Consider the following 26,101-nt stretch of genomic DNA (forward strand, 5'->3'; position numbering starts at 1 on the left):
TTAAAGTATTTTACTTATACGCTTTCAAAACATAATTGGCTGCAGTTCTATTGACTAATTGTTTGTGCCAAGTCGATTCAAAATTGGAACTAACTTTCTGTGAGGGTAAGGGTATACAAAAAAAAAACTTGAGTAATATATGTATATGTATGTATGATTAATTATGTTTAAAGTTTGTTGCGACAAGCTGCTTAAAATGTAATTGGAAACTGTACGAGTCTTGCTTAAAGACTTTAATCAAATGTGAGTCAAACATTGATGGAAAGCAAATGCTGAAATTGAAAGCCAACAACAACAACGATAGTGAAATCAACAATTGAACGATAAATATATGTTTTTGTGGAATGAAGCACGCACATTTTAGTTTTATTTATTTTAAACTTGGGCTGCTTCCACACCCCTACACCCGCTATATACAACACCGTCATTGTCCGCCTCATCGACTGACTGATCAATGCAATGACAGCCGCAGCAGCAACCGCAGCCGCAGACGCAGCCACAGCGTTCGCTCTGCCTCAGCTAATGCCTCTGCCTCTGTCACTGCCTCTGCCGCAGCCGGTTGCTCACAACTTGTTCGGCTGACGCTCCGCTTTGGCTGGCTTTTTGTGCGGCCACAATCTGGCCTCAGTCAGCTGGTAAACTTCTAACTAAACAGTCCAAGCGGTGTTACGGCTGTCACAGATTTTGCTTAGCCATTGTTTTCTATTTTGACCCGGTCACACGCGACGTATGCGTAATTGCCGTTGTCAGTTTTGACCAACTAACGCTATCCTGCCCAGCCCAGCCCTATTCTATCGTGTTGTGTCCCACTTTGCAGCCGGAGCTGAAAAGTTCAGCCATCGTTAAAGTCGCAATCGTTTTGGTGTGTCAATAAACTCGTGTGCCATTTGACGTGGTTTGACCAGCAGGCTCAGCTCGTCGCCTGTTCCTCCTCGCGCGCCACACTCGTTGCAAACATTCCACAATCGCAGTCAGCGCATAGTTGGTAAGTTGCTTAGCTTCAGCGATATGCAAATCAAAGCACTTGGCGCAGCCGACCGAAAGCAACACACACAAAGCAAGCACACACTCAAACCATAGACGCACACACGCACACACGCACACACGCACACACAAACAGTTAGATTCGAACGTGTGCCAAAAAAAAATGAACATAAATTAATTGCTTTGTTTGTGTTGACTGTGGGCGACTAGTCAATACGCTAAGCTACGCTGGCAACCCAATCTTAGCTTATTATCGAGTCATGTTTAAATTTGTATATCGACTATGATTTTAGGTGTCATCATCTCTGTCAACTTTCTTATTACAAATTATTTGATTATTTGATTATTAGCATATTTTATATATGCAGTTTTAAAAGTTCTTTATCTAAAAAGTTATTTGTTACTGTTTTTTATTGATGCATATTTCCAAATCTATTTGCTGCTTTTATTTTTTAATCATATTCTTTAATACTTAGTTTGCTTTGACTAGTCAGTTGACATTTTCATATCAAATGTTAAGCTTCACACAAAAAAAGACAAAATTCCGAAACAAGCAGATCCTATGATTTTTTAACAATATTTTCATACTTATCGAGACAGTATTTCATTACATAATCGATTTGTAAGGTATTGTTTTATATAAATATATGTACACATATATACAAAGGTGCATGCACATATTTATATATTCAGAAACACATTTATTGAATTGGATCTGTTGATGTTAATCGCAATTCATACAATTTGGTAAGCGAATAAAATACAATTCAATTAATTTGCTCATTGAGAAGCCCATTTTTGGAGCAACTGAATGTCGCAGACGGCCCACGGCCCACAGTGTGGCGGCTGCTGCTGTTGCTGCTGGTAACTGGGTACGGCTGCCACTTCGATCTCTCGACTTGATCTTCGGCTTCCAGATGCTGCCCACACACACACACACACACACACAATCAAAACATGTTGAGCAACAAATCGCACCCTGTTTCCATTGACGCCTCCTGGCGACATTCACAGTTGCTCATAAGCTGCTTGTTTCTCAAACAGTCTCCGTTTTTGTATTTGTTTTATCCACCTATTTTTAGGCACACCGAGACAGCGACAATCTTAGACAACTGTGCGTGACTCACCAGAGACTCAAAGCCGGGTCTACACTCACACTCGCCAAGCAGCCGTGCTGCGTCATCGCTAGTGTCGAGACGACTGCTGCCCACACCAAACAGACGAGACGAGAGACTGGGGACTCAATTTGCGAGAGCGAACTTAATTTGGTGATGGCGTCACAAGATGCCGGCGATTACCCAACCTCAAGGCTGGGACAAATGCGGGTAAGTCGTGGAGTTTAACAGGAAGCGTGCCAAACACACGAAAGGCGTCTCTTCAAACCACTCTGACCACTGACCATTAATTAATTACTCGCTGCCATCCATTTTTGGTAATCGGTGTGACAGTCAATTTCCGTATCGCTCCATATACGGTTTGACTTGATGTGTGATGCTCTTGTCAAGATCAGCCTCATCATTAGTTGTTTACTAAAGCTTCCCAGCGAAATGTCCGCTAATTTATTCTAGTTTTTTTTTCTTGCTCATATTTGGTAATGGGAACGTTTTAAGACATGGCAAGACCCCAAATATAATTCACTTAACTTGGTCACAAAGAACACAATGGCATAATAGTAAATAAAAGAAAGAATTAATCACATAATTTCATAATTTGCGTAGAATGCCTTGGCAATATCCTACAATAATATAATTAGTTACTAAAAGTATGATTGAAAGACAAACAGTGTTCCAGTTAAGTTCCTTGACATTTGACTTATCTAAGCTAATTATAATAATTAACAGTGAATTGAAATACTTGAACTTCATGACCTTAGCTATTTCCTATTTTCTTTACTGTTCCTCATATAAACATGAACTTTTTGAATCGCTCTACTATTTTTAACACTGCATACATATATAAATCATTTGGAAATATACATACAAATGTAGATGTACAATAAACATCATATTTTATTTGAAATCTGCTAAGGCAGTCAGTCAAATATTAATACGCGCAGTGTATGATCAAAAGGCAATTAGTACGATAAGATTATTCAGTTTGTAGCAATACTTTTACACTGTCCTAAATACGATTTGTGTAGATTAGCATATACTTAATATTAGGATTCCCCCTATGTAAATTATAACGTTGTCGAGTGCAATCCATGGCCAATAAGAATCCGTGTCTGTAAACAAGTATAAAACACCCACACAATCAACCAAACAAGCTCGAAAATTGTTGCACGAGACTTGTATCACTGATTGGGGCGGCACCTGGTGCCGGGGACAATCCTTTTGAGACGGGGGCAAACCCATGAGTTTTGTCACCTTTTCAAAGTATTCGTCTCTATGTCCGTGTGCAACAAATGCCATCCATCTCTTTCAGTCCGCACCAGTTTTACAAAATCCTTATTTTTGTTGTTGTTTCTCGCCTGGTCGCCCTGCTCCATGGCAACCTTCTGGGGCAGCGTTGCAGCCATTGATTTTTGTTATTGGCTTGCAGCAACAGCAACACCAACAACAACCAAACAACAACAACAGCAACAAGAACAACAACAGCTGTAAAAGCATACAAAGTGGCAGCCAGGCTGAATTCTCAACTGCTCAATAATAGAAAGGAAAATAAATTTCAATTTCTTCGGCTTCTGCTTTGCGTCGCCCTTTGTTAGACGCTGGCCATGGCTGCCCACAACGAATACACAGTGATTGGCCATTAGGAGAAAGTATGCCCGCGACTCCCAACTATTTCAATACGCCAGCAGCGACAACCGCCAGAGTGGGCTTCGCCCAAGCGAGTCGTGTGGCTCGTGGTTTTATGTATTGGCGGCATGTAAGTGGGGTGCTCGAGATTTGTATTGTGGGGTGGTGGCAGGGTGGCTCATCGTTTGCTCAGGGCTAGCACGTTGAATAGACAAACCACCCACTGACTAATACCTATATGCACACATTCACGTAATTACCACTCGGGGGAAATGGACATGCTTGTGTCCAGTTCCACGTACGACTTTAGTCGACACGCGCGCCTCGCACGAGCAAGAACAAGAACATGTCGCTTACGGGCGAAAACGAAAACGATGGATACTATGACATTGAGTCGGGGTATATGCAAGATCATATAATGCCGCTTAAGCTCAACGAATCGTGGGCGGCCAGGCGTCTCTTGGAGGCGCTCAGTCATCTTCCTCCCAATCACCACGAGAACAACAGCAATTCAGCACCAGTAATCAAGCAAATCCGATCATTTTTGTCGAATTGACTGGTAAAAATTACCGCTATATTCACTATTTTTCTTGCTTTTTCAGATGCGCTTCCAGCAAAAGACGCAGGAGGAGCAGGAGCAGCGACGCCAAGAGCTTCACAATACCCAATCTGCCACGGCCATGCCCAGTGCCGCTTCTACTCGGGTCATCGGCAATGGCAAAGTGCGTCAAATGTTTGACGAGCGGCGTCGTGGCGCTGGCATCGATCGTAGCAATCCGCTGAAGCCCATCGGGGAAACGCGTCAGCCGCAACAACAGCAGCAGAAGCAGCTCATTAAGGGCCTATCCGCAATGAGTCTTAAGGAGAAACCAGTCTCTGGCCGGCGTATGACCAGTGATAGCAACAACAACAACAGCAAATACAATGCATCCGGCACGGTGACCAATGCGAATCGCCTGAAGCCAGTGATAACGCGCAAAACGCCACCCATAAGGGACCAGCCAGATGGACAAATGCTCTCGACTTCCACGCCGGCAAGCAGCGCCAGAGCCAAGACAATGAGATCAACCACAATGCCAGTGACATCAGTTTCTCGTCCGACAGCTGGACGAGTTGCAGTGACAGAAAAAAGTCGTGCTACACCGCGTCAGGTGAGTTTTGATCAACTTGGCTTCGTTCGAATGCTCAAAGCTAACGTTCCATTTCTATCATTTAGATCAATCCAAAATCTCCAGTTACCAAAATTCAAATGGTAAGTATGGTCCATGACTAAACAAATGCGCAAATGTTATATGTTATACTCATTGTGGATGCCTGTTTAGGACACTCAACCGCCGGAAGGCATGCAAACTTGTCGCTTCTGCGGCCGCCACTTCAATACTGATCGCTTGACTAAGCACGAGGAGGTGTGCCAACGCACAATGAACACCAAACGCCGGATATTCGATGCGTCCAAGCAGCGTGTCAAGGGCACCGACGCCGAGAAGATCACCAAGCAACAGAAGCCGGGCGTTAGTCGCACACAGTCCACATACAGTAGTGCTGCACAGCAGCAGGGTCTGCGCACTAGTGTCAAGAAGAGCAACTGGCGCAAGAAGCATGAGGAGTTCATCGAGGCAATCCGAGCTGCTAAAAAAGTGCAGGCTCATTTGGCACGCGGCGGTAAGCTGAGCGATTTGCCACCGCCGCCGCCCTCAGAGAATCCCGATTACATACAGTGTCCGCATTGTGGTAGACGCTTCAATCAGCAGGCTGCCGAGCGGCACATTCCGCGCTGTGCCACCATGATCCACAATAAGCCACGTCGAAGCACTCCGCTGGCGCCCGTGAAGAAGCGTTAAACTAAAATTTGGGTCACTTGATATGCCCATTTATTATATGTGATAAAACGAATTGATGAATATAAACAGCATTAAAGTATTAAGCCTGTCATTTGGCCTTGCTAGTCGGATAGGATTTCGACGTCGTCCGTAGTATCCGGCGGGGACTGGGACAGTGTTTGCGTTGTGGTGGTCTTTTCACGCTCAATGATCGCCTTGATGGCATCGGCCGCCTTGTGCATCTCCAGGCCCTCCAGCATATAGGCCCAGTTCTCTAGCGTTGCATCATCATCGTCCGAAATCCAATTGGTAAGCATTTTTGTGCATGCAACGGCAGCGGTGGGATTCTCCATTTGATAGAAGAGCAGCTCGTCATTGGTGAAGCCAATTTTTTTGCCCACCTTCATCCAGGGCTCGCCTATTAGCGGCGTTATTTCTTCGATGTGGGCACGAGTGACCATCAGCGGTTTCTCATGAGCTGGCGTCTCGTCCACATCCTCCACGACGGGCTCAGTGTCCTCCACCTCCAGGTCCTGCATGTTATCCTGCAAGGCAACTGCAGCCTCCTGTTCATTTTCCGATGGTTGGCTACTGACAGCCAATCCATTATTATGCTCCGACGAATTGGCAGATGCCGTGTTCGTTTGCTTAACCAACTCCTTTTCGCGAGTAAGACGCTTGCGCACCACGTCCAGATAGTCGGAGATTTTGCACGACGGCTGCGAGATGAAGGTGAAGAAGTGCGACGTTTGGCGTGCCAACAGGCGCAGTGCACGCCACTCGAATGCAGGATCGCTCTTATCATGCGTTGTCTCCAAATATGTTTCCAGCAGCGGCAGAAAGTTGCGCTGCTCACTTTTGCAGGCCTGCAAATTGTCGGGCGAGTAGTTCCACAGGCGCGTCAAAGTGTCACTAAAAATAATTGATTCCACTTGAACACATTGAAGCCGCACACGATTTTGGTTTGCTTACTTGCCAAGGTAGAACTTGCCGTTCCGTGCCGCATCGCGCAGACAATCGCCCAATGGGCGCTTGGAGCGTTTGGCAGGCGTGGGTTTCGAGTCATCTTGGCTGGGTTCAGGCTCTTCAGGCTTTTTGAATTCTTTGCATCCATCGTTTTTCCAATTGTTCCACATCTCCTCGCGCTGCAGCATATGGAGCACAGTGCGGGCAAAACGTCTGCCGTAAGGCGGCGTCTCCTCCAGCAGTTTGTAAACGCGCTGTTCCGTCTCCTTGATGAAATCAGACTGTGCACTCGTCAGGGTATACGTATCACTGCGATATAAATCGGATATCATTATCTGCACAAAGCGTAGATGTTTGCATAGTTTGGCACACTCACATTTTAAACTTGACGCTGACCTGTAAATACTGGAAGAGAATGAGGAACTGCACAAGCACAGCTCGTCGGAAATTCGAGTCGGACAACTGCAAAGCGAGCAGCTTTGGATTGGTCAAAAACTTGGCAAAGAAATGATTTTCCTTGCGCACGGCGAGCGTTGCAACGGCATCCATGGCCTGAGCATCGATATCCACATCCATTGCCTGGGGGCCCGTGTCGCTGTTGCCATTGAAGTCATTGTTCGGACGCACATCCTCCAGCTTAAAGCTGGAAAACGACTGTAGAATATTCTCCGCATGCTGCAAATGCAAATATAAAAAATTATGCGATGAGGAAATGAACTGATTTGATGTGTTAAGCTACCATTTGGAACATCTTCCACTGCGCCTTGCTGTAGCACTGATTTGGATTGCGAAAGAAGTCCTGCAGCGACCAGAACTTGCAGTACAAATCGTAGTCGATCTTAAGTGGTATATCCTCAGCAGTATCCTCCAGTTCCTTGTTGTCAATCTCATCGTGATCTTTGCTATCCAGCCCATATTCGGTGTAGTTATCCAAATTAAACTCCGATACAATATTTAATCCAGAGCGCTCCGAGAACGGGAAGAACTTGGAGAGGAAGAGCAAAATGCGCCCACAGAAAACAGTGTTCTGTGTGCGGGACAAACGGCGCAACAGATCGTTGCACATGCGAAGCAAATTGTTCTTGCACGAGGCAAAGAAGATCTCCTCCTTCCAGACCTCAACGAGCTCCTCCACAAACTTGAAAATCAGCTCGCACTTGTTCAACGTGATCACATCGAAGGTGTCGCCGAGCAGCACCACTGGTATCGTGTTTGAGACAATCTCGGCACGCGCTGCCTCCACAGAGAGACGCACCAGCGTTCCAATATGTTCAATATCGTCGCTGAGTCGCTTCATGAGCACCTCCCGAAACGCTTGATCCATTGGCGAACGTTTGTCGTGCTCCGAATTGGCGCCAAAGCCATGGTACTCTTTCACCAACAGCTCCACATTGTTCTCGGCTATCGCCTGTTCCAGGACACTCTACAAACATCCACAACAAAAAATACATTTACCGGTGTCCCTTTATGCTTCATGCGGCCGACAGCGTCTCTCATTCTCACCTCAAAGGCCGTCTGCAGCGCAAAGAAGTTAGCCGATTTTGTCCCCGTTTTCTCGGCCACTGATATTTGCGTGCTCATTTTTATTTCTGTTCGTTTATATGACGTTCTTTTAAGAAAAATCTCTTAAAATCGCAGGAAATATGTGAAACAACAAACTGCAATGTAGCTCTTGCCAAAATGGTGCTGCCAACTCGATTATATGGTATAATCCCAAACATATACGGTCACTCTTTTTATTTGATATTTTATATGAATACCACAATATTCAACTCTGTTTTCGCTTTGCTTTCTAGTATTATAACGGAAAGGTCGTAGAGCGCCCGCTTCAAACATGCTAACTGTGAAATGTTTATTTTTTCCCCCCAATTTAAACAAATTAGTTTATATATAAATTGTAATTAATTCAATTCTCATTTTATACGCGTGTAATGTTTATTAACTTTCTCGGAAAATCATATATATTGTATGTATAATATTATTGCTATAATTGCTCCTTACAGTATAGTTACAACTTGTTACAAGCATTAATATAATATGTTTTTATTGCTTTTGTTCATCTAAATTTGTTTGATTTGGTTTCATTTGTTATTTATGCTTTTCTCTTTAAAGGGCGTGGTGTAAATTATTGAAACTACTAAAAGCTAGTTATTCATAATTGTTCCATCTTTTGGATAAAAATACTTTGCCGTATTATAATTTTTATATTCTAGATCTGTCTCTTAAAAACCTAGGGAAATTTGATCAAATAAAATTTGAGGAGAGTTTAATCATTTGCTAGATAAGTTGGTTAAACTTAGGCGTTAGGAAGTTATATTAATTCGATTCAGCAGCGTTTTAGCTTGAAGATTTTTGTTCACACTTGTCCAATTGTTACATCTAACTAATGGCACAAAACACGCATTAGTGGCTCAGTTTTGTTTTTCACAATTCAATCTAATACTAAGCATTTCAAATAAACAAATTTCATATCTTAATAATTCAACTAGGAAGAATTTGTAGATTAACTGTACGTTTTTGTTATTCTCTTATTGCTTAAATTTCGTTTTCGTTTTATAGTCGACGAGGTACAAAGTTATATTTGAAAATTAGATTTTTATTTTGTTGTGTTTTTGTTGTTGTTGTTGTTGTTGTAAGCATAATGAGGTACATATGTATCAACATCATTGAAATTATCGCTCATATAGTACTCAGAGATTCTGCATGAAAATCGCGCATAGAAGTTGTAATTGAAAGCGCGTCCATAATAATACATTAGTATGTATCATCATATTACCTTAATACTAAATACCACAGTCGAAGTATGTACTAATTATACATATATATATGTACATATGTTTCACTATTCACTAAATACTTATATTCTTATTGTTACTGTTACAGCACGCGCTCATTTTATACACGGTATATTCGAGTAGCAATTGAAGCATTTTGTTTGCATTGCTTTCTATCTGTTATTTGTATTATTTTTCTGTTATTTTTTTTTCATTTTTGTTAACGTTTTCATTTTTGTCTAGTCAGCATGCGCATGCCCCTTGCTTTTCCACTTGATTGGGGCACGCTCTGGTTGAGGCCGTAGCAGGAACAGCAGTGAGAGGAGCAGAAATAGAAGTAGCCAGCAAGCGGGTCATAGGTCCAAGTGGCCAAGCGAATGTTCGGTGACATTTACCATCGAGTTACATGTCTGAGTGGACATCCACTCAAAGTCCTTGATTGTGGCCTGTTCAAGAAAAAAAAAAGAAGCTGAGTTCAAAAGTTATGTGTATTTAAATATCGCAATGGAATGCACCTTATGCATCGAGTAGACAGCCACAACGACCAGTACATGCATAATGTTGTGCGAGTTGAGATAGAAGTCAACAAGTCCTGGGAACCACTTTTCAGGAATGCGCATAGCGCCGATAGCACCGCCTAATATAGAAACACCATCCTGAAGCGATCCAACAATATAAAGTGGAAGAATCATGCATTAGCGAGGGTACAATTTTGATATGCTTTGGTATTTGTTGGTATCTGTTGGTATTTGTTGGTGTTCAATGTACAACACCATATCATATCTGTTTGCATACGGCCTAGTCTTACACTTAGTCCATATGCATATGTAGGTGTACAAAGGTATGAGAAATGAAAAATATCACTTACAACTTCAACCTAAGTAAGTATGCGCACAGGCCAGCCAAAAATATTTGGTAAAAATAGCAAGTTAGTCAATTGGAATGCCTCGACATACGCACCTGCAGATAGACATGGGAAAGGGCCATGTGACTGCCGCCAACCATTCCCCGTATGCGCAGAAAGGTCAACACCGAGCGCATAGCGAAGGGTAGCGCAAAGCAAAGGCGTCTCTGCCACGGAGAGCTAGCGGTCAAGGCCTGTTGAATACAAGGATCAAGTGTGAATATCTAAATATATTCGAGAATTATGAAAAAATAGATGGAATTGCAAAGCAAGAGATGCGTTACGATTGAGGGCAGTTAAAATCAAATACCAGACTTGAGTAATGGTATTGGAAAGCTAAACTGAATGAAAATTATAATAAAAGCAGAGATGGAACTAAACTGATTTACGTTAATGTAACACAACTGTTGCTTTAATTAGAATGCATTAGTCTCATAATATTCATAATTCTAATATTCAAAACTCTTTCCATTCAAAACATTATATTTAATATTGATTATAAAATAACACTTACTATTAAAAAAAAAAATTAAATTCAAAGTGTTTAAAATAAAAATATATGTTCTTCAAAAAGACAGCAAGAATTGTATGCTCAAAACCTTGTCAATATTTACATTTAATACAATTTAAACAGTCTACATTAAGATAAGGTTCTACAAATATTTTAGAAACACACATGTCTATCTTACCTTATAGAGCCCCCAGAGCGAGAGCAGACAGTATGAGATAATGATGAACCACTTGAGAATTGGAGGAAAGCACAGCGTTGTCGCCGTGACCAAAGGCAAGGCACCTAAAACAAAAAAAGAGAGCAATAATTGCTTGGGAGACATTAGATGTCAAAGCCGAAGTCGAAATTTTCGTCTCAATAACTAATAAGCCTCATCAACCGAAGCTAACCGAAGTATCAGTTGTAAATAGACTATTGCCATTGAAACAACGCAAGATGAGAGCTACTATTTTCGCTTCCTTCAGCTTGCTGCTGCTGCTGCTGGTGGCTGTGCCAGCTGTGGTTTATGCTGCTGCCATATTCGAGGAACTGAATATCAATACACCATTAGCACATGAGATTATGCGGCACGCGAAGGCCGCTGGCATGAAATCCTTCATGAATACGAGTGTGGCGCCGTGCGATGATTTCTATGGCTATGCGTGCGGTAGATTTAACCTGATCGATGCGGCCACAGAGGAAACGTACAATAAAGACATATTTCAGACACTGAACGAGGGCTATCAGCGTCGCTTGCGCCAGCTGCTCAAGGAGCCAAAGATGAGCAATGACAGCCCCACAGAGACGCGGGTCAAGTATTTCTACGAGTCCTGCCTGAACACAACAACACTTAGGTTGACTCAACGCCCCCATTTGCTGAGCATACTCAAAGAGTTTGGTGGCCTGCCAGCGTTGGAGGGCAGTGCCTGGAATGAGTCCATGTTCGACCCGATTGAAATGATGGCGCGTCTGATGAATCGTTATGGGAAGGCAACGCTGCTGAATGTCCAGGTACGACCGGGGCTGGTCAACAGTCAGAACAATCGCCTATATCTGGGCCAACGGGATGATTTGCCCAGCAGCAAAATCATTGCTTTCAGCCAAGCGGTACTGAAGCAAAAACTGGGAAAGCTGCTCGGGCTGAGTGAGAAAAGTGCACATGAAACAGCTGCTGAAATAAACAAAATTAATGTGGAGCTGGCACGCGGCAAAATTGAGCCGCGGGAGGAGTTGCCACCAGATCAGATGAATCGCATGCGCCTGCTGGATGATATGAACGATAGCTATGGCCCGATCTTGAATCTCACGCGATTTGTCCAACTCTGGCTGAAGCACGACTATCAGTTGCCAGTGTACGAGTACGTCAATAACTATTTTTGGCAGGTCAAGAAGATATTAACCCAGACGCCAAAACGTGTTCTTGCCAACTTTATGCTGTCAGCATTGATAACCGATTACGATCTGGAGTTATCTGATAATCAGGATAAACAGGATGAGGTGTGTGCGAAGCAGACCACAAAACTATTTAAAGACTTTGTGGATCACATGGTGTACCGTTCGTTGGAGAAACAGAATCCCGATATACCCGGCAATATGCGTCAGCTGTGGCAGGAGCTGAAAGTTGCGTTTAGCAACATTCTCCTCTCGCCAAGCAGCAGTTGGCTTGGCGAGCAGACGAGAGACGAGGCGCTGGCTAAGCTCAAGGCCATGAGTTTTCACATACTTGGATCGGAGGCGCCGGAATTTGAGAACTATTATGGCGGATTGGTAATCAGCACAGATGACTACTTTGGCAATGTGCAACGTATACTGGAGTTGCGGGCGCAGCGTCTGCGTGAGAGTCTGCAACAGACGCCAAGCTTGAATTATTATGACGAGATAAATTTGTCGCCAACTTATGAGGCCGACTTCAATCGGGTGTTAATCCCGACCAGCTTTATGCAGCATCGCTATTTCTTTGACGAGGTCTATCCCATGGCACTAAAATATGGCACCGTTGGCTTCTCAATGGCCCACGAGATGGCCCATGGCTTCGATGATCTATCGCGCACCTTTGATGGCCAAGGAAATCTGCGGGACTGGTGGGATCGCAACGCAACGGAGCAGTTCGAACAGCGCAGGCAGTGCCTAATGGATCAGTTCAGTGGGTTTACCTACAATGGCGAGCGACTCACCAAGATGCAGATACAGGCCGAGAATATAGCGGATAATGTGGCCATCCGCATTGCACATGCCGCATATCTAAGCTGGCTGGAGCGATCGTCGCTGGAAGCGGAGAAATTGCCACTCATGTCGCATACGCCGGAACAGCTGTTCTTCCTATCTCTGGGGCAAATCTGGTGTTCGGATTTGTGGGCCGCGTTACGGCATTGGGTTGCCATTACCGATACACATGCACCCCACAAGGTCAGAGATTATGCTATTATGGCCAACTCTGATGGATTTGCTCAGGCCTACAACTGCCAGCAGGGTGACCACATGAATCCCATTCACAAATGCGTTATCTTCTGATGATGCCCTTCAATTGATTAGAAGCTCTACTTATAAGCTCTGTTTGTACTTGAAATATGTATACTAAACCTTCAATTTAGTATATATATATATATTTGTATGCTTCCCGTTTCCGAGCTGTGTTTATTTATAGATTGCGCTCACTTACCGAAGCTCTGGCTCACCCAGATGCCAACCATGTCCAATTTGAGTAGCTTGTAGTAAACATTCTCACCCTTCTCAATGTTCATAAAGAGATGATAGACGAAACTGCCGCACCAAGGCGCCACCGAGCCGAATACGTGACAAAACGAAAGGAACTTATAGCCACTGTCCCATGGCATTAGACCCGGTACAATGGCCAGTATATAAAATATGGGTATGGCTGCAAATACAAATGAATATCATGAGCATAAGAGAGTTGCAACAGCAAAGAACTTTTCGATTAGATTATACTTAAAGCATATAGATGCCAATATACAAAATAAATGTCTATGTATATTGACTATTATGTTATATTTAATATAGTGTACTCTATTCAACTAGCAGCCATAATCAGGTTTCTATATACCTCTTAGCTAAGGCTAGTTTGTTCTATTAAAGCATATTCAGCGCCGACTGGCGCTCGCTCTCGCCACAAGCGATAACTGTTTGACCTACCCCAGCGGGCTGGTAGTATATAAAAAGAAAAAAAAATGATAAGCTAATTTCGTTAAAGCTAGACAGAGCCACTTTAGCTGCTCAGTTGAAATGATGTCGAGATTCATGCCAGGACGGTGCTTGAACGGATCTCTCCGGCAGCTGCTGCCTCTATTCTGTTTGCTGATTACCAGTGTTTTGACATTAGCGGCAGACGGCGCCAGTGAAGCGATTCGCGATGATCTCACCACAGAGTATGCAAAGCAGATTATACGACATTCCAAGATGGCTGAAATGAAAGGCATGCTGAATACAAACATTGACCCCTGCAACGATTTCTACAGCTACGCTTGTGGCAACTGGCATCGTCACAATCCCGCCCAGCTGTTCGGGAACTTAATGACAGACACGTTTCAGCTTATCTCGAAGGGATTTGAACGCCGCTTGCAACGACTATTGCAACATGGAACGATGAAATCAAATCTGGAGGAGAAACTGCAGAGCTTTTATCGATCCTGTCTGTTAGGTCATTCGGGAGAAGTCGAATATTATTCTGGGCTGCATAGCATCGTCAATGAGTACGGCGAACTGCCCTTGATCAAGGGTGAGAGTTGGCAAGCTTCGGAATTTAGTTGGTGGCGCATCATTGCGGGTATACAGCAAAAATACGGAAAGAAGATCATTTTGGCAGTGGATATTATGGCCGACATTAAGAATCATACGGTGAATCGTATCTACTTGGGTCCGCCAGACAACCAGCAGACAATCTACTTATCTAATACCATGGAGGATTCGGACACTGCATCGGATCTACAAAAGTACTATTCCATCAGCTCCCACATGGCTAAACAGACCGCAAAAGAAATGAACGATCTCAAGCGAAATTTATCGACGGGTGGTTTTCAGGGAACTAGCCTGGAAGATGATCTAACGTTATACACGGTGTCTGAACTACAGGAGAAATATGCCGAGTATTTGAACATTAGCGAGTTTCTGGGCATAATACTCGGCCCCGATAATGTGCCAGAGGAGATATATATTTACTCTGAAAGCAGTTTGAATAACACATTACAAGCACTCAAAGCAACGCCCACAACCACCATCGCCAACTATGTGCTGTGGCAGCTGATGACGGAGTTTCGCATTGATGTGCCGGTCAACAAAATCCAGACATGGTGCACGGAGCGAACCAAGACGATCTTTGGCAAGCTCGCGGAGCATATTTTATATGAACGCTATCGCAGTCCCGAGGCAGAGGCTGAGGTGCACAGCATGTGGCAGCAGATACGGGACACATTCCGCAAGGAGCTGGCAGGTGACAAGCTGGACTGGATGATGAATAAGACGCGCCAGTTGGCTATTGAAAAACTAGACAATATGCAGCTCAAAATCAACGCCTATGACAATGAGAATTTTGAGACACTGTACGGTAATTTTACTGTGGACAGGTCGGACTATGTGCGCAATGTGCAACATGTGCTGATGGCGGAGGCTAAGCGCAGGCTGCAACGGTTGCACAATCCACCTGCCTCGCTGGAGGCCACCGATGTGCTGAGCTTTACGCCCGCCTACAACATACTGGAGAACTGCATTACAATTCCGGTGGCATTGCTGCAGCCACGCTACTTTTGGGATAAAAACTATCCACAGGCCTTGAAGTATGCGACACTGGGTAATTTGCTGGCGCACGAGATGACCCACGGGTTCGATGATGAGGGGCACAAATATGATGCCAATGGTAATCTGGCGCCCTGGTGGGACAACAAGTCACGCTATGAGTTCGAAGAGCGACGCAAGTGCTTCCAGGCTCAGTATCACAGCTACAAATACGGCGGATCCCGACTGCCAGAGAGCATAGAGCAATCGGAGAACATTGCGGACAATGCTGGCGTCAAGTTGGCCTACAAGGCCTATCTGCGCTGGCTGGAACAACAGCCGCCGGCAATCCTCGAGCAGGAGACTATGGCTGGCTTGGAGCTTACCAATCGACAGTTGTTCTTTGTGAGCTATGCTCAGCTGTGGTGCGACGATGTCCAGTCGTTGTTCAAGACATCTGTGGCAACTGTGGACAACCATGCTCCGGGCATGTATCGTGTCATCGGCTCGTTGTCAAATTTCCAAGAGTTCTCCTGGGTTTTCAACTGTTCGCAGCAGGCGCCCATGGATCCGGAGTTTAAGTGTAGCATTTACTAAGCCATCTTTAATATCTTACCAATTTCTGCATCTAGCAATTATATAGATATATCTATAAATATATGATTTTTATCCTGTTCAAAGTTGCATAAGGTAATCCCATTCGGATATGAAAGCTTTATTAACATAAATATTATTAATTCAAGCTTATGGCATACATAAGACACTTCCGGCTGGGATTTAGAGGCGTCTCGTTGGCACACTTGAAGGTACTGGAAAATGCTTTAAAGTTGGCCAGTGCTCCATTAACACGGAGGGCATTCGGAGTTCCAGCTACAAGGAGTGATTGATAATCCCGAAACTGCTCGTTGGCATCGTTGCAATAGAGCTGAGCATAGCTGATGAAGAAAAGCTGCTGCAGACTGTGGCTCAGCTGTGGCAGAGTCTCCGTTTTGAAAGCTGATGGTGCCAAATTTGCCAAGTAGTTCCTATAGGCGTGATATGCAAGTTGAACGGCCGTATTGTCCGCTATATTGCCATCCTGTAGATCGGTGGGTGGCAGATATTCACCATCAATGCGCAATCGTTCATATTGAAACTTGAAGCAGGTTTTGCGATTCCTATATTCAGCCAGTGATGCTTCATCCCAACCATATTTGCGATCAAAGATATGGGCCAATTCATTTGCTATAATTGTGCCCAGACTGCCATAGCGCAGGGCCCGGGGATAGAAACGTGACCATAAAAAGTTTGGCTGCAACAGCGACACAGGCAGCATGACCACATTCTCGAGGGCATCATAGATGGGCACAGTGGGCGAAAATAATGGCGTGGCAAACTGAGTGTTATAGCTAAGCACAGTTCGCATATTCAATAGATATTCCTGCGGCTCTAGCTCCAGTTGACTGTAACGCTCTGAAAAATTCACATTCGCGTGTCCGTTGATCAGGAGGCGTGTATCATTCAGTTGCTCCAGTAAAACACTCCGCGTCGCAATCGACAACCAGTCTGTCGTGGAACTCTCGAGAGTGTCGTGGAAGCTACGCTTGATTTGCAGCCAGACGGAGTCAATATCACTGAGGGTGGCTGCATCCCCATAATGCCGATAGGCCATATTATTGAGTAGCCCCGGAAAGTTTTCCCTGGCTCTGGACAAGCAGTGGGCAACGACTGACGACGAGTGCTCGTAGTAGAAGCTCTGCAGCAATTGTTGAAATATATAGTTGGCCAGGACGTGAGGCGGCGTCTGTGTTACGATGGACTTCAGATGCTTCTGATAGCTGGCCACATGCTCGTAAAGCGTCTCCCCGGGCAGCAGTGGACGATGCAGTGCCAGTTCCACATATCGTGTTAGATTAAATTTGTCTCCATATGCCAGCTCCACTGTGGAGCGTGGAAGAGCAAGCGAACCAATTGGAAGACTTGACATGCCTTTGGCCAACAGCATTTCCAGCTGGGCAATTTCCTGGGCTGTGCTGTATGCCAGTGTCTCCTCCACACTCAGATGCTCCGACAGCTGTCTGGCAATCCTCCGAGCAACCGCACCACGATCCGGCTCCACAATTAGCTTGGGCGGCTGGCCAACGTAAATACGACTCTCAGTCTTATTTTGTGGATTTGGTGCCTGCTGCAGGAGCAACAAAATATTGAGTCCATATTTGTGCTTTATATGCGCCACAGTCGAGAGCCAATCGAATTCATCCTGATCCCACTCTTCATCCTGCCGCTCCAAGACGGGCATACGTCCAAATTCAGCGACAATCTCCCGCAGCTGTTGCCGATAGCGTGGATGCGGCGTCTGCCGGAAGCGCAGACAGCTGGCGTAGAATTGCTTTATCTTTAGCACGGCCTCATCATCATTGTCCTCATCCTGTGGTTGCTCCAGAAGCCGTTGTTGCTTGTGCCCATAGCCATTGGCCAGTTGTTGTTGAAAGTTGGTCTCGCGCGGCTTGGCTGCATTAGCCGGATTAATCTTTGGCCAATTGCCGCAACTGTAGGCATAGAAATCCTCGCAAGCGTCTAGATCCGGCCGCATATAGCTGCGCATCTCAGCGGACTTGGCCAGTCGCATGACGCGCTGTACGTAGGCGCTATCGTTATGCTCCGATATGAGCTGCTCCTGCAGCTGCATGTGTGTGTCCACCTCCGGTTGCGACAATAAGTGACCATCCACCACACAGCAACACAGCCAGAGCAGGCATCGAGCAATCACCACACTGAACCACCACATGCGTTTCATGGCTAACGAACGACTAAAGACGACTTTCGCAACGCACTTTCAATCAGCTCTGCTCTGCTCTGCTCTACGATTGAGTTTTCCCTTATCGCCATTGTCTGGTCATTGGGCCGATGCTCAATCCGAAAACAAGTAGTACTCACAAAAGCCCATAGAGAAGGCAACGTGATTAGGTCACAGCTCACGTTGCCATTTATGTATATATATATATGTATGTATATATCTGTATGTGGGCAGTGTTTATACTATAGTTGTTAATTGCACTTATGCCAATTGAATGCATAAGTAAATGAATTCCAAAACATATGTAGTTATGATATGTATCTATATTCATTTATATGTTTACGAATTTCAACAATTATTTTTTGGAAGACTTTGACTTAAGCTGTGACAAATGTTGGGAAATTATACAGTACAGAAGACCAAACCACTTTTTAAATTTGTAGATTGATGAAATATTAAAACTGTGCATTAAGTTTCATTTAAGCTGACAAGCAGCTGAATTTGGGAGGAAATTAAATTTCGTTTTCTCGTTTCCTCCTGTCTAACAAATTGACCGCTATTCAATCAGTTTTCTTTTAAGTAACGGTCTGCTTCAACCACAAAGTATTTCACTTTATCAATCAAGCGATTTATGTTTACACTCTAAATGACCGCTATTAAAATTATTAAATTAAAATTAATCTCATCCAACAAAAGAAAAGTAACAAATGCAGACTGGAGTCAAACTGCCGACATCGATATTTAAAAAGTCAACTAATTGTTCCTATCTGATATATTCATTTGATATAGATTTATCTTAATGCATGAAACAGTATAACTTTCATACTCGGTGAGTTTGGTCATGATAATTTTGTAAACTAAAAAGTTTTTCGCATTCAAACTTATCTTTCGACTTGCAAATTTCACGACATTGCAAGGGGGTATAAAAGGAAATAAAAAATGAGCAGCGAAATGATAATATTGCGTGCAATTGTGGCATTGCCAACTTGATAGTTTGACAGCAGATGGATCGATACTTTGTAAAATTCATAATTATATAACTGTGGTAAAGGCAGTTTTTGTTTGTTATGAAAAGTTCAATTTCAAAGCATGCTAAAATGACATTCAACTTTGACGGAAACATGATACACTGAGTCCAAAGTAAATATTTATTTAATGCTGAGGAAAAATATATGAAAAGTGTAGTGAATAAAAGTCTCATAGTAGAATAGCTTATCTAACTAAATGTGAAAGGTTCCTTACATAATAAACTATAAGCACAGTAAGCTACTTAAATAATAATAATAAAAAAAATTAAAATTACCATTAAATTGATTTCATCCCACTATGACTCAAAGTACGCGCGTTCTCATTTTGTGAAATGCCAACAAATTCAGAAATGCCGAAATAAGATTAGCTTTCGAACTATGGGTTTTCTCAATTATTTAATCGCAAGCTGGCGTTGGTGGGTGCGTAGTACGTCATATAACAAACAGCGCTATTTGTGTAGATGTCGATTACTCGCAATTTTGTTTGTTTGTTTTCACTCGCAACTCGTGAGTGTGGGACTGAGTTGTGCCGAGAGTAGTAGTATTGATGAAGATAACCTCATGGGGTCGCATGTCGGCCTCTTCTGCTCTCAATTATCAGCAATATACATATATATACATGCTGAGATCTACTCTATATTTTGTTAAAATGTTGCGAGTACCGCTCAGTCATCAGTTATGAACACAATAAGAAACACCGCCGTCGCAACGCTTACGATGCGAATCCAAGTGAGTCACACACTTTGGTTTCTATCATTCAACGCTCTGATGCTGATTCTGACCCCAAGTGTTCGGACAGCGCCGAGCAGTGCTGATTATATAGCCGACAGTAAGCTGGACGCGACGCTCATCGAGGAAGTGATGCGGCAAGCAAAGGCAGCAGAAATGGCGAACTTTATGGATGAGAGCGTCGATCCATGTTTCAATTTCTATGACTTTGCTTGCGGTAATTGGCCGCGCATTAATCCAGCCATTGGTCCCGGCCAATACACGACGGGTCTGTTTGAGCGTCTGACCGATGGATTCGATCGCAAGGTGAAGCATACGCTGAATAGCGAAAACAGTGACCTGGATACAGCCGAGGATGTGCAGGTGAAGAACTTTTACAAGTCGTGCACGCAGGTCCGCCAGGTGGACGCAAGTTATCAGCAAAAGATGAGGGACATAATCGCTGAATTCGGTGCAATGCCGGCACTGGAGGGTGAATCGTGGCATATGTCGAACTTTGATTGGCTGGAAACTGTGGCACGGATTGCATATCGCTATGGCCTCGTCATCATTATGGGCGTCGAGGTGACCAAGGACTTTGCCAACAACGAGGTGAACGTGGTGTACATTGGCGAGCAAGAGTTTGTGCTCGAGTCGCGCAACATGTATCTCGATAATCACACTGCCAGCTATCGCATGGCCTATACGATCAGTGTGGCCAAAAAGCTGGTCACATTTCTGGGCATGGATATGAAAATGGCACTTCCCACAGCCACCGAACTGATGGACTTTGAGGTGCAGCTAGCCAAGGGGTTGATCAATGAGGGCGATGGCCTCAGCATCAGTGATATTTCGCAGCTGAAAACCGTTGCGCAAATGCAGCGAGAATATGCACCGCATTTGAATGTGGAGCGACTGGTCAACATATCGTTGGGGGAGCAGGTTACGGACTCTGTGTATGACTTTAATTCGAATTATCAACGCAATGTGATCAATGTGATGAAGCGTACATCGCCAGGTATTGTGGCTAACTATATATTCTATCGTTTAATTGACGAGTTTGCCATGGATCCGGGCACAACTCATGCCAGCCGGCAGGACAAATGCATCTTAATTACCAAGAAATATTTCGCCAAGAATTTGGACAACATGATCTATCGGCGCTATAATAACAACGTCACTGCATCAGATATTGATCTCATTTGGGGCCAGCTTAAGTCCACCTTTAAGCAGAAACTGCAATCGGATCAATCTCTAAAGTGGATAAGTCGTCGGACGCGCGAAGCGGCGATTAATAAACTGGATGCGATGACGCTGCAAGTGAACTCGCATGCGGATGAGGATCTGACCGAGGACTTCGCTGGTCTGCAGCTGCATGTTGATGACTTTATAGAGAATCTGCGCCAGACACGCATACTGGGTGCCAGGCAGGAGCGAGAGCTGTTGCACCAACCAGTCAAACCTCTGGAAGCGGGTGATCTACTTAGCTATACGCCGGCAAACATTTTGGTGGAGAATACTATTAGGGTGCCGGTGTCATTGCTGCAACCATATTATCTCTGGGCCGGCAGCTATCCCAATGCCATCAAGTTTGGCACGCTAGCCTCGCTAATTGGCCATGAGCTAATACACGGCTTTGACGATTCCGGTCGAAAGTTTGATGCACGTGGGAATGTGAATGACTGGTGGGACGCACAGTCCGAAAGCAATTTTGTGGACCGACAGCGTTGCTTTACGAATCAATACAGTAAATACACATACCACGGCATCCGGCTGCCCAAGACGACGGCACAATCGGAGAACATTGCGGATAATGGGGGCATGCGATTGGCCTATGCCGCTTACAGCGACCTGCAGGACGCCCAGGAGCGGACGGTGGAGGGGCGGAAGCAGCTACTGCGGGAGAAGCTGCCCACACTAAACTACACCAAAATGCAGCTGTTCTTCATTAGCTATGCACAAATCTGGTGCAATGATGCCCATCCACGTGTACGCCATCTACAGGTATCCACGGACCTTCATATGCCCGGCGAATTCCGTGTGATCGGGCCTCTCTCGAATTTCGGTGAATTCGCCAAAGAGTTCCAGTGTGCAGTTGGCACGCGCATGAATCCCCCAAGGAAATGTATGATATATTAACTTTTTCTCTTCGAATGGATGCTCTGATACACTTATTTTTATAGACAAAATAATAGATACACGTTTATTGTCTCTGTGATAAACAAATTTTCAATAACATGCATAATTAGGCTTAATGTTTTCTTTTTAATAAGCTTTCGGAACACATTTGTCAAAATATAAAAATTGGTTTTTTGTATCCTGGTAGACAGTATTCACGGCTTTTTTGTTCCTAAGGGGAAGACGAATTTCAACCAACAATTTGGGCTCCAAATAAAGAGGCAGTGTTTCTCTAGAGCTTATGAAAATCGGTTCTGTTTTGACAAAGTTATCGCATGAAATGGTCAAAAAGTACAATTTGTCGAGAGTATATAAATATTACAACTTATAGCAGTAACTGCTCAGCTAGTTAACTGTCATACCAATAACATTATGTCATACATCCCTATAGGAACAAACAACTGAAAATATACGTTATCTTCGAAAACATATTTACGTTTGTCAACATATTTAACAACACATTCATCTTCAATATTTTTTAAAATCTATATCATCATTGTGTTGGCAATTTCTAATATCATTCAACAACAATGATCAAAGTGTACTTCTTAACTGTTTAATTACTTTCTAATAACAACTTTCAAAATGTACATTTAGCAGAACATTTATTTCATTGTCATTTAATCATTTGGACTTTAAGTCATGTTGTTTTACTGCATCACCTTTCGATGGGACTAAGTTATTCAAACATTGTTCTAGTTAATTCCTTTGACTATAAGTTCAAAGACAACACAATTTGCAATGGAATGTCTCACACACACAGACACACATAAGTCAAATTTAGAAATGCCTTTCCTCCCCGAACCCACCCCTATTTGTGGCGTAGCAAAGGTCGAAACAAACAAAACTATTTATGGGCATAAGACGCGCATGCATAGATGCGCTTGCACTTGGCTTTGAACGTGATTGTTAATGCCATTGAAACGGATCGATAAACAGAAATAAGCAACCGAAATGGCGAAGAGAGGAAGAAATTGGCGGATTTGGAAACACTCACCGTGCGTCAGTATGTTGATGGTCTCGTTGTGCCAATAGAAGAGACTGAGCAGGCAGCCCTTGAATGTCTGCAGCGGACGGTAACCCTTGAGGACATATGGATTAAATTGTAAATATTTTGGCATATCCTGCCAGTGGAGAAGCTCATCCAATTCGGTCACTGTGCTCCTTCCTGTTGTGCCGCTCGAGCCATTCGTGCCAGTCGTGGTTGTTGTTGTTGCTGCTGATGCAGCAGTTCCAGCTGCAATTCCCGTTGCTGTTGTTAGTGCATTTATTGTTGTTGTTGTTGCAGTTGATGTCGTTGTTGTTGCGGTTGTTGTTGCTGTTAATGGTGCTGTAAGCAAGGCAGACGTTGGCGTTGTGGAAGCGTTCGTGGAAGACGTTAATGTTGTTGTGGAAATCAATGGCTCTAATGCTGGTGCTAATATACACTCTGAATGCCCGGAATCCCCACCAGCAGCATCCTTGAGCAGGTTCATCGCATGTGAGTCGCTGGAGTTGGAGCTGGTGATGTTGATATTGATGCCGTCCACCGTCTCATTGCAGTTGCCGTGCACGCCGTGCAATGTGCGCGCCGGCGTTGGTGGCGGCGTTGCCAGCATGGACTCCACGTTGCTGCCCAGACAGTTGGCAATGTCAGCGCTTGTTGCAGTTGCAGCAACAACAGCGGCTGCGGCGTACGTTAACGGCTGTGGCAGCGGCTTTAGCTTGGACTTGCTGATTAGCTTGCTGGCCGTCGATTTGGCGGCCTCGGCGCTCAGATCAACGACAACGGCAGCGGCAGCGGCGGCAGCAGTGTCCATCTCCTTAAGGATAAGCGCACACTAGTTGGGGGAGACTGGGGGCGGGAGACACTTAAATTGGCGGCAACAGCAACTGAAATCAAAAGTCACAAGTCATGAATTATAAACCAGGGCGCAATGCTATAAAAATGCTTGCCCCCAACATACACACATGCATACACACACACATACTAGCACTCACACGCACACACACACGCACGTACACAATCGACCTTTTATGTGTTACGTATACGCCTCGTTTGTCCTGTGCCGAAAAAGCACGTGCTTACGTACGAAAAATGAGACCAGGACAATGTCAACACACACACACACACACACATACACGCGATGCCTCGTGACCCAAAAAAGGATTGCGAGTGTATTTCGACCACACACACACACATAAATACATACACACACAATATAGACAAATGTATGTGCGGGTGAGTGTCTTTTTTAGGAGGCAGAGGCCAGTTTTTGTTAGGTTAGCCGAAAGTGAAATATTTATTGTGAATCACGCGACTTGGCAGAGGCCAGGCCTATGCCGCTTGAGTAAAAATCGATAAGCTATACTTACTTCTGACATTCGCAATTGTTAACTCTGTTGTACGGTGCAATTTAGCAAGGCAACAAAATGGCCAAGAAGCAAGAAAAAAACTTAATTGCATGCGGCAGCAAAAAACTTCGTTGTGATATATTATATGTATATATATAAATATATTTTTTATTTTTGTGGAAGCGAATAGGGTGGTTGGGTGGCTGGGGGGCGGTGTGAACACGTTTTGGATAACTTTAGAAGCTGCTGCTATGAACTTTGACTATGTTTGTGGTTACAACGGTTCTGACGTAGACGCCGCATTCCGCTCCGCAAAAGCCCGCAATTAATTATTTAGCCATTATTGACGCGCGCAAGTGTTGATTTCTTCGTGAATAATTTATAGTTCAATTTTCCTAATTTTGCGGACACGGAGCACACTACAAGGCGGGAGGCAGGCGTTGCAGCGCACGTTGGCGTAAGCACGTCAATATCTGACTGAGGATGCGAGGCACGATAACGATACCGTTATACAGAGCATTGTTATGCAATTGAATAGCCAGTATTTTCGTTGGGCGCCAACAAGCAAAAAAGCGCGCGCGCGCACACAACATGACAGCTGATGAGTTTTCAAAACCCAACGGTGTGGCAACTACACAATTGAGTACAATGACTTACCAACACTGGTCGTAGTCAGGCATTTATGTGGCAACATTGTGCGACAAGAAGCAGAGTACGTCAGCTGCTGACCCGCTTGGCTTGCTTGTAATTCAATTTTTTTCTAAACGTATCAGTTACAACTCAACTTGCTGTGCTTCGTCGTTCCATAAACAAATTTACAATTCGTTAGAACCGAGCATTTATAATTATGTCAAACATTTGTAAAATGTTATTAAGATGCCTGCGCCAAACAGTCACAATTAACGGTAAATAGCGCCAAAAAGTACAGTAATTAAACAATAAAGGGATCTAGTGCAATTTGCCTACCACTAATGACCTCGAAAACCTCACAAAACACATATACTTGGCATTTGCTAAATCGGGTAATTGGTGGACTGTGGAGTCGCTTATATTCGACTCGATTGCCGCTTTTAGCACTACCAGCGCCACCGATATCAACAACAACAACACACACGCAAAAAGAGGAAGTGGTAAGATAATTACAAGCACAAAACACTATGAAATCTGTGATTTTCTTTCGCCATATCTGAGAAAGCATAATAAACATGTGCGCATGTGTGTGCGTGTGTTCTGTGCTTGTGTGTATCGGCGTGTCTGAAAGCCGTTGCGGCTACCTGCTGCTGGCTCAGGCGATATCCGCACTGCTTAGAAAAAACTCAACCCAGTAAAACAGAGACAAACAGCTGCTGCTGTTTGAGATGTTGCCACATCTCAGCATAATTTTTTTACAAATGCAGTCAACTAAAAAGAATACTTAAAGTTATCGTACATGCAAATATATATATGCACATTCAAACAAATCCCGCCTGATAAGCATATATGTCATATGCTATATATATAAACAATTTTATCGTTTGGCTGGAATTGTTTTTTTTTTTTTAGCAAGTTGGCAGCTCGATAATTTGCTACGACAAGATGGCAGCACTCAGCAGACGTGGTGAATTTAATGAAAGTGACGTGAAATATGTGTAGAAAAAACACGATTTTCACAAAAAGAAAATCTTAACATTAAAGGG

The 26,101-nt window shown here is 44.0% G+C and overlaps 7 protein-coding genes across 9 annotated transcripts; 4 read left to right on the plus strand and 3 right to left on the minus strand.

The window, feature by feature from the left end:
• Positions 1–681: 681 nt before the first annotated feature.
• LOC6568209 lies at positions 682–5,646 on the plus strand. 2 transcript variants are annotated; one of them, XM_032740466.2, is made up of 5 exons: positions 682–985; positions 2,067–2,309; positions 4,325–4,873; positions 4,939–4,974; positions 5,045–5,646. In XM_032740466.2, exons 2-5 carry the CDS (start codon positions 2,256–2,258, stop codon positions 5,561–5,563), a joined length of 1,158 nt encoding a protein of 385 aa, XP_032596357.1. In that variant the 5' UTR covers positions 682–985; positions 2,067–2,255; the 3' UTR covers positions 5,564–5,646. The 2 variants fall into 2 exon arrangements, with proteins under 2 accessions (XP_032596357.1, XP_032596358.1); XM_032740467.1 differs by lacking the exon at positions 682–985 and adding an exon at positions 1,636–1,731.
• Positions 5,566–8,196, minus strand: LOC6568129 (THO complex subunit 1). The gene is made up of 5 exons (XM_001994918.2): positions 8,012–8,196; positions 7,248–7,931; positions 6,885–7,183; positions 6,515–6,817; positions 5,566–6,454 (listed from the first exon to the last, which is right to left on the minus strand). Exons 1-5 carry the CDS (start codon positions 8,087–8,089, stop codon positions 5,665–5,667), a joined length of 2,154 nt encoding a protein of 717 aa, XP_001994954.1. The 5' UTR covers positions 8,090–8,196; the 3' UTR covers positions 5,566–5,664.
• Positions 8,197–8,391: 195 nt separating this feature from the next.
• LOC6568125 (progestin and adipoQ receptor family member 4) lies at positions 8,392–24,896 on the minus strand. 2 transcript variants are annotated; one of them, XM_032740797.2, is made up of 8 exons: positions 24,447–24,896; positions 23,089–23,963; positions 13,336–13,551; positions 10,876–10,979; positions 10,243–10,380; positions 10,151–10,159; positions 9,798–9,938; positions 8,392–9,728 (listed from the first exon to the last, which is right to left on the minus strand). In XM_032740797.2, the coding sequence occupies exons 2-8, from the start codon at positions 23,888–23,890 to the stop codon at positions 9,636–9,638; spliced, it is 1,503 nt and encodes a 500-aa protein (XP_032596688.2). In that variant the 5' UTR covers positions 23,891–23,963; positions 24,447–24,896; the 3' UTR covers positions 8,392–9,635. The 2 variants fall into 2 exon arrangements, with proteins under 2 accessions (XP_032596688.2, XP_032596689.2); XM_032740798.2 differs by lacking the exon at positions 10,151–10,159.
• LOC6568128 (neprilysin-1) lies at positions 11,118–13,261 on the plus strand. Its single transcript, XM_001994917.3, has one exon. It carries the CDS (start codon positions 11,133–11,135, stop codon positions 13,185–13,187), a length of 2,055 nt encoding a protein of 684 aa, XP_001994953.1. The 5' UTR covers positions 11,118–11,132; the 3' UTR covers positions 13,188–13,261.
• Positions 13,884–16,081, plus strand: LOC6568127 (neprilysin-4). The gene has a single exon (XM_001994916.2). It carries the CDS (start codon positions 13,917–13,919, stop codon positions 15,996–15,998), a length of 2,082 nt encoding a protein of 693 aa, XP_001994952.1. The 5' UTR covers positions 13,884–13,916; the 3' UTR covers positions 15,999–16,081.
• LOC116805867 (endothelin-converting enzyme homolog) lies at positions 16,088–18,192 on the minus strand. Its single transcript, XM_032740796.2, has one exon. It carries the CDS (start codon positions 18,175–18,177, stop codon positions 16,135–16,137), a length of 2,043 nt encoding a protein of 680 aa, XP_032596687.2. The 5' UTR covers positions 18,178–18,192; the 3' UTR covers positions 16,088–16,134.
• Positions 19,896–22,522, plus strand: LOC6567404 (neprilysin-4). The gene has a single exon (XM_043215234.1). The coding sequence runs from the start codon at positions 19,923–19,925 to the stop codon at positions 22,050–22,052; it is 2,130 nt and encodes a 709-aa protein (XP_043071169.1). The 5' UTR covers positions 19,896–19,922; the 3' UTR covers positions 22,053–22,522.
• Positions 24,897–26,101: the final 1,205 nt, after the last annotated feature.

This window comes from Drosophila grimshawi, unplaced genomic scaffold, assembly GCF_018153295.1.
Source record: "Drosophila grimshawi isolate 15287-2541.00 unplaced genomic scaffold, ASM1815329v1 contig_311, whole genome shotgun sequence".
NCBI lineage: Eukaryota > Metazoa > Arthropoda > Insecta > Diptera > Drosophilidae > Drosophila > Drosophila grimshawi.